Below are 7,803 nucleotides of genomic sequence, written 5' to 3'. Positions count from 1 at the left end.
AACTGGGTTAACAATTCTTGTGTCTTGTTTATTTGTGTTTTAATTACTGCTGTTACTGTTAGTCGATTGTCGAACCTATTGTCTCAGCATCGCGTAGGACATTTGGTCTAAGGGAACCTAAATTTCAATACTTAACGTTTTCTTAAAGAACTAATATTCTTTTCACAAACCCAAGTTTTAAAAAGTAAATTTCAATTACACAATTCAAACCCCCATTTCTTGTGTTACTTATTTGCATCTCAATTGGTATCAGAGCTTAGTCTCTAGAACTAACATGTTAAACAGGTGTAGAGTAAAGATCCATGGCAGAAGATCTAGCTATAGCTACGGGCTCATCCACCAACAAGCCTCCATTCTTTGATGGAACCGAATATCCCTACTAGAAGATTCACATGCAGCTATTCATTGAGTCCTCAAACTACAAGCTGTGGGACATCATTGAAAATGGCAACATTGTTCACAAAGATGACGCTGGAGAATCTATCAAGAAAGATCAACTGACAGAAGCACAACTCAAAAACTATCAACTCAACGCAAAAGCAAAGTTGTTTCTTCTTTGTGCACTGAGTAAATCTCAGCTGGACAAAGTTGATGGGCTAGCAACATCGAAAGAAGTTTGGGAAGCCCTAGGGCTTGCCTATGAAGGTACAGCGAACGTTAGACAAGCCAAAGTGAGTTTACTTGTGGCTGAATATGAGACCTTCAAGATGAAAGAGAATGAAAGCATTGATGACATGTTTGGAATATTCCAAACCGTTGTTAATGGTCTTAGGAATCTTGATCGTAAATATGAAAATGTTGATCAAATCACAAAGATTCTAAGATGCCTTCCTAGACGATGGAGACCCAAAGTTACTGCTATTCAAGAAGCTAAGGATCTTAGCACATTGAAACTTAAAGATCTCCTCGGATCTCTGAAGGTTCATGAAATCGAACTTGCCCATGATGAAGGACTGAAGAAGCAGAAGAACATTGCGTTCAAAGCTAACAGTTCCAAAACTGTCCAAGTAAAGGAACAATCTGATGAAGAAGAATCCTCAGAAGAACTATCAGAGGGTGAACAAGCTCTCTTCAACAGAAAGTTCAAGAGGATGTGGATCAAACAGCAAAGAGGAAAAGGTTCATTAAAGAAAGACAACAAACGAGAATCAAGTCTGGAAAAGAAACCCTTCACACACAAAGGAGAAAGTGGCTCAAGTGCAGACAAAAGCAACATTACTTGTTTTGAATGGAAGAAGCCAGGCCGCATCAAGCCAGACTGTCCAAGACTAGCCAAAAGTCTACCAAGAAGTCACACTACAAAAAAAAAATCCTTAGCAACTGGATGGGATGAATCTGAGGACGGTTCAGAAGGCGATGATGAAGATGCGGATGAAGATGCACACTTTGCACTCATGGCATCAGTGAACGGTTCAGACGACGATGAGGACGATGAGGTAAAACCTGAAAACCTCAAAGAAGAATTCAATGAATTACTTGAACACTCTTATGTTTTATCTGAAAAATACAAAGTTTTGAAAAAACAGTTTTCTAAGCTACAACTAGAACATGAAAAAGTCTTGAAAGAAATGAACTTTATCGTTCAGGAAAATGATGTTTTGAAGAAACAAGATTCGGCTAAGGAAGTAATTGCTTTAAAGAAAAGAGTTAAGGTTTTAATTGATGATTTATCAACCTTTACCATTGGTCTTGATAATCTTGTTAAACTGTGTGGTAACAGTCGCGAACTGTATGATAAAAGTGGGTTAGGTTTTGATAGTGAATCAACATTGTCTAGTGAAACCATGTCTGACATATCATTTACATCATCTGATTCTAGTCAAACTAAGTTTGTTGTGAACTGTATAATTGAGCGGAAAGAAAAGAAAACCTCTTTTGAAAAGAAGGTTCCTCCTAAGTATGCAACTAACCCTTTAGGACCCGAGAAAACCTGGGTACCTAAAATGTCAATCATCTCTGTTGCAGACCTACTTAACAGAATGAAGGAAATGCCAACAATGGTACTTGGACAGTGGATGCTCGCGACACTTGACGGGCAAAAAGTCTATGTTCCCAAAGATCCAAACTAGAAAAGATGGTGGATAAGTTACCTTTGGAGGGAACCAAAAAGGACTCATTGTTGGAGATGGTAATGTTGGTAAGGAACTGCTTCCTGTGATTAATATATCTTGCTAGTTAAAGGACTAAAACATAATCTACTTAGCATAAGTCAACTATGTGAGAGTGGGTTCACTATTTCCTTTAATAAAGTGAAGTGTAGTGTCACTGGTACCGATGACAAAATCATCTTTGAAGCTTAGAGACAAGGAAATCTCTATAAGGCGAACTTGGAAAACCTGGCAAATCAAAATGTAACCTGTTTAGTATCGTTAGAGGACAATACTTGGCTTTGGCATAGGAAGCTAGGGCATGCTTCCTTAAGGACCATCACTAAAATCATAAGTAATGACTTAGTACATGGTCTGCCAAAACTAACTATCAAGTCTGATGTTACATGTTCTGCTTGTGTTCAAAGAAAACAACATTGTACCTCTTGTCGTGCTAAAAACTTTGTCAGAACTAGCAAACCTCTGGACCTTTTACATATGGACCTACTACAGTAGCTAGTATCTCTGGAAGAAGATATTGTTTTGTCATAATCGATGACTACACGAGATTTTGTTGGGTTCATTTAATAAGAAACAAAGATGAAACCTTTCAAGCTTTCAAAGTGTTCAGCAAGAGAGTTCAGAAAGAGAAAGGCTATTGCATCTCAGCCATCCGCAGTGACAGAGGAGGAGAATTTGTGAACGAAGAATTCGAGAAATTTTGTGAACAAGAAGGTATTACTCATCTGTTCTCGGCTCCAAGAACCCCTCAGCAAAACGGTGTTGCTGACCGGAAGAACAGGTCACTTCAAGAAATGGCAAGAACAATGCTCAGTCAAACATCTCTTCCAAAATACTTTTAGGCTGAAGCTATTGAAACTGCATGCTACATTCAGAACAGAATATCCATGCGACCCATGCTAAAGAAGACTCCTTATGAACTATGGTGAGGAAGACGTCCAACCGTATCATACTTCCATCCCTTTGGTTGTAAATGTTTTATTCTCAACACAAAGGACAACGTTGGAAAGTTTGACAACAAATCTGATCAAGGTATTCTTCTTGGGTACTCCACTCATTCCAAAGCATATAGAGTTTTCAACTCTAGGACAAAAGTGGTCGAGGAATCTATCAACGTCAAGTTTGATGATCACTCAACTGAATCTACTGATAGTTTAGAAAGAGACTTTATAAATCTTGATCTATCTGATCGAGAAGAAGAAGAGATTTCAAAGGAGGTTCAACCATCAGAAACCACACTTGAAGAACCGTCCACTCTACCTCAAACATCTACTCTAGAACAGTCTGATCAAGTAATGACCTCAAATGGTATTTCCCTTCCCAAGGAGTGGAAATACAAGTCAGATCATCCACCATAGCAGATCATTGGAAGTGTATCAAAAAATGTAAGAACTAGATCCGCGTTCAGAGAAGAATCCAATAGCGCATTCATTTCAGAGATTGAACCAAAAACGGTGGACGAAGCTCTACACGATGAAGGATGGATTCTAGCCATGCAAGAAGAACTAAATTAGTTTGAAAGAAGTGAAGTCTGGACACTTGTAGTAAAATCCAAAGGAAAATCAAATGGGTTTTTAGAAACAAGATGGATGAAAATGGAAAAGTTACTAGAAACAAGGCAAGACTAGTAGCTCAAGGATACAACCAACAAGAAGGAATTGACTACACAGAAACGTTTGCTCATGTAGCAAGAATTGAAGCCATTCGCATTCTTCTAGCTTTTGCATGCCAACACTCCATCAAACTATATCAAATGGATGTCATTAGTGCATTTCTGAATGGAGTAATTGAAGAAGAAGTATATGTGAAACCTTCAGGATTTGAAGAACCTTTAGCTTCAGATCATGTGTTCAAACTCAGAAAAGCTCTCTACCGTTTAAAACAAGCCCCAAGAGCATGGTATGATCGTCTAAGCAGCTTTCTTATGAAGAACGGTTTCTCAAGAGGAAAGATCGACAACACACTTTTCAGGAAACATTTGAAAAATGATTACATCCTTGTAAAACTGTACGTTTATGACATCATCTTTGGAGCTACAAGTGACAAACTATGAAAAGAATTTTCTACACTCATGCAAAGTGAATTTGAAATGAGTATGATGGGAGAACTGAAATTCTTTCTGGGTCTACAAATCAAGCAAGAAAAAGACAAGATCTATATTCATCAGACCAAATACATCAAGGATATGCTCAAGAAATACAACATGCACAAATCAAATGAAATGAGCACACCCATGTATCCAAACACCGTTCTGGACAAGAATGATGAAGGTTCACCAGTTGATCCAACATCGTAAAGAGGAATGATAAGATCACTTTTGTATCTAACGTCCAGCAGACCAGACATGATGTTCAGTGTCTGCTTATGTACAAGATTCCAAGTAAATCCTTAACAATCACACCTTAGTGCTGTTAAACGAATATTTAGATATTTAATAGGCACTACTAATCTTGGTCTCTTGTACGAGAAAGGTAGTGATTTCAGGCTAAAGGGATTTTGTGACGCTGACTATGCTGGAGATAGAGTTGAACGAAAGAGCACCAGTGGAGGATGTCACTTTCTAGGAAACTGTTTAGTCTCTTGGTCAAGTAAAAGAAAAAGTACAATATCCCTATCCACTGCTGAAGCTGAATACGTTGCAGCTAGCTCGTCTGTACACAACTTCTATGGATAAAGCATGAACTTGAAGATTATAATATCCATGAAAGTAGTATACCTCTACTTTGTGACAACACAAGTGCTATCAACATAGCTAAGAATCCTGTTCAGCATTCCAGAACAAAGCATACTGAAATCAAGCATCACTTCATTAGAGATCTTGTGGCAAAAAGACATATTGATATATCTCATGTACACACTGAAGATCAACTTGGTGATATTCTCACGAAACCATTATTGGAAAGCAGATTTGCTGATTTAAGAGCAAGAATTAATATACAATCTGCATATTGAAGGTACGAAAATGTAGTTTTTCTATTTTGCAGGTCGGACCGTTCTCTAAGTCAAATGTTCAGCAGAAATTATGCATCGTTCAACATTTCTATCACCTAGAAACTCATGAGAATCGTTCAGTATCACATCGACCCTCCTATGAGGGTTGAGCAGCTCTGAGTTCCGTTAGTCGGGCCCCTGACGGTAGGCTATATGTAACATCCCACCAACCAGGTAAAGACCTCGTAGACGATACGAAACCCTAGAGAGTCGAAGTAGGTGAAATATGAGCGGATATATAGTACTTGATTGCACGTAAATCGAGATGTCGGTCAGTCGACTTTAAAGCGACCCGGCAATAGAAGTACCAAAGACATGGTCGTAATAACCCCAATAAGAGGATGAACTCGAGATAGAGGTAGGATAGGGCTAAAATCTGATCACATCTCTTGACAATGATAGATACATTGTCTCAGAGTGATCGAAACTCGAATCAAACTAAAAGAGTGATACCTTAATCACTCAAAAGAGATGATAATGAACCTTGAGAAGGGAAATACACTCTAATTCAGCACTAGCAGACCTGAATAAGTGTAATATTGCATCAGTTTTGTCCCGACATGAAGAAATAATAAAGAAATCGACCAATCGGTGCCCTAGGATTTGTGTGCCAATGACATAAGCCACAACTCAGCCATGATGCACCCCATGAACCCTTCTGATTGTTTCTGATCATCTCCAAGCTGCAGCCACGCAACCTCAAGCCCTAGGAAAGGCTCCATGCATGAAAATTCATTGGTGGTGCAACTTGAATTAAGTTTAAGCTTGGTTTAGTGATTTAATCACCCTACAGCCTATATAAGGCTTACCATTCAACTCCACGCAACCCTAGCTAGCTACTGAGTGCCTTAGAACCTTCAGAGAGCGCCCATAGAGCCCAGAAAGAGAGTGAGACCGAGAGGAAGTTCTGAAACTTCTCCTCTTCGAATCTCTCAAACCAGAGAGAGTTAGATCCTGATTTCTGTCCCATTGAGTTCCTGGAGAGGAGAGGAAGAGAATCGAGTCATTTTGGCGAAGCTTTGGTCAAGAAAACAGAACTTCACCATCTCCGGCGAAGCTCCGGCGAGTCCCTGTAAGACCCTAACCTTGCTTATGTATTGCTTAAGTGATTTATTGAATAAAAGTGAAATTTCTAGTGAAGTTTGATTTAATTGCTAATCTGTCCGTGACCTTGTGTGAATTTTTGAGAGGTCTTAAAGACCTAATCTTGAAAAGCTTCCTTCAGGAGAGTTGTAGCTCTCTGAGTTAGCTAAATTCTCTCGTTGGTTTCAGGTCATTCCGACCTCTGTAGCCCGAGATAGTCATGTTTTAGTGACGGAAGGTCAGGCTGTATTGTACTAGGGATTTTGCTAGAAGAAATTTTCTTAATTCCGAATTTATTTCTTTAAAATCAAGGGAAGGAGTTTTCCTTGATTTATTTTATCCTCTTAATCAGTAGTTAGGAGGGTAATTAGTTGGGCTTGGGCCAAGTTATGAAGGGAGAGGAGAAAAGGAGACCTAGCCCAAGATGTATGCTAGCCGATTTCACTTAGGGAAGGAGAGGAGTGTTTGTTCACTTGGTTTGCTTGAGTTAAGGGGATTATTGGGGGTTATGTCTCCTAGTTATTTCAGATCAGTTTTGGTCAAGAGAATTATGGGCTAATGAAGAGCATTAATGCCTTGTCTCATTTCAAATTGAAAGAAAAGGTTGTGAATGCCCTTGGAGTGTGTATAGGCCGCGGGTTTGAGGGTAAAAGGGGGAGAGATTTTCAGATTTTGGAGTGAACAAAAGGAGAGAAGAATTAGAAAACCTCTTCACATTTTCATCACTTCACACATTCAGCAAAAGAAAGAAAGAAAGAGAGAGTGAGAGAGAGAGGGGAAGGCCGTGGAAGAGAAGAAGAAGAAAATAAGGAAAGGAGAAGAAGAAGAAGAAGAAGCAAGGGTGAGGAGGAGGTTTCGAGCAAGGAGAAGGGAGCAAGGATCATTCTCTTTGAATCATTCATCTTCATCTATTCTTCTCAAAACACTAAGACCAAGGTAAGGGTAGAGTCTAGGTTTCTTGATGAAAATTTCATGAAAGCATGATTAAGGGTTGAATCTTTATGATGATAAATGATGTATGAGAATGCATGAGAGGTTTAGGGCTTGATTATCTGCCATATTCTCGTGATGCCTACTGTTTAAGATGATGAGATGATGGATGCTATGCCTCTTTGCAAATCACTATTATAGATGTCACTCTTGCTATGATTTTTGCTTAGAGCTGATTCATGATGATTCATATGCCTAAGATTGATTAAATTCTTAATGATTATGATGAGATGTTGCTACTGGAATTTAGAGGAGGAATATGTGCTGTATGTTTGCTGGAACATGGCCTAGAAACCTTGGACTCAAATGGTTAGAAATTAATTTGAAGGTAAAAGTATCACTGCCAGTTTTCTGTACTGGACAGCGAGCTTCAGAGCCTAATATCACCTAATTCTGGGTCTCAGATGAAAAAGTGATAAACTAAAAAGTTGTATATTTTCAAAATAGCTTTCCAGGCATGTATAGTATGTCAATTTCGTCTGAGAAATGAATTCTGGAGACCAGTTTTAATGCACACTGTTCCTGCTGTCTAAATGCTAGGGTTCGAGTAGAAGAGGAACTTGGACAGCAAGGAGCAGATTATCCAAGCTTCATTCTTCCATTCTTTTCAGATCAAGAAATCAAGGTAAGG

General features: G+C 38.9%; 1 protein-coding gene across 1 annotated transcript; it reads left to right on the top strand.

Moving 5' to 3' along the window:
* Positions 1–392: 392 nt before the first annotated feature.
* Positions 393–2,069, top strand: LOC130712685 (uncharacterized). The gene has a single exon (XM_057562503.1). The coding sequence runs from the start codon at positions 393–395 to the stop codon at positions 2,067–2,069; it is 1,677 nt and encodes a 558-aa protein (XP_057418486.1).
* The last annotated feature ends 5,734 nt before the right edge of the window (positions 2,070–7,803 follow it).

This window comes from Lotus japonicus, chromosome 4 (genome assembly GCF_012489685.1).
Source record: "Lotus japonicus ecotype B-129 chromosome 4, LjGifu_v1.2".
In the NCBI taxonomy this organism is placed as follows: domain Eukaryota; kingdom Viridiplantae; phylum Streptophyta; class Magnoliopsida; order Fabales; family Fabaceae; genus Lotus; species Lotus japonicus.
Note: the sequence above shows the minus strand (reverse complement) of the source record. Positions and strands in the feature narration are given on the sequence as shown.

Bases quoted from the DNA above. Each gene is read 5' to 3' on its own strand.
- LOC130712685 (XM_057562503.1), top strand. From the start codon at position 393: ATGCAGCTATTCATTGAGTCCTCAAACTACAAGCTGTGGGACATCATT.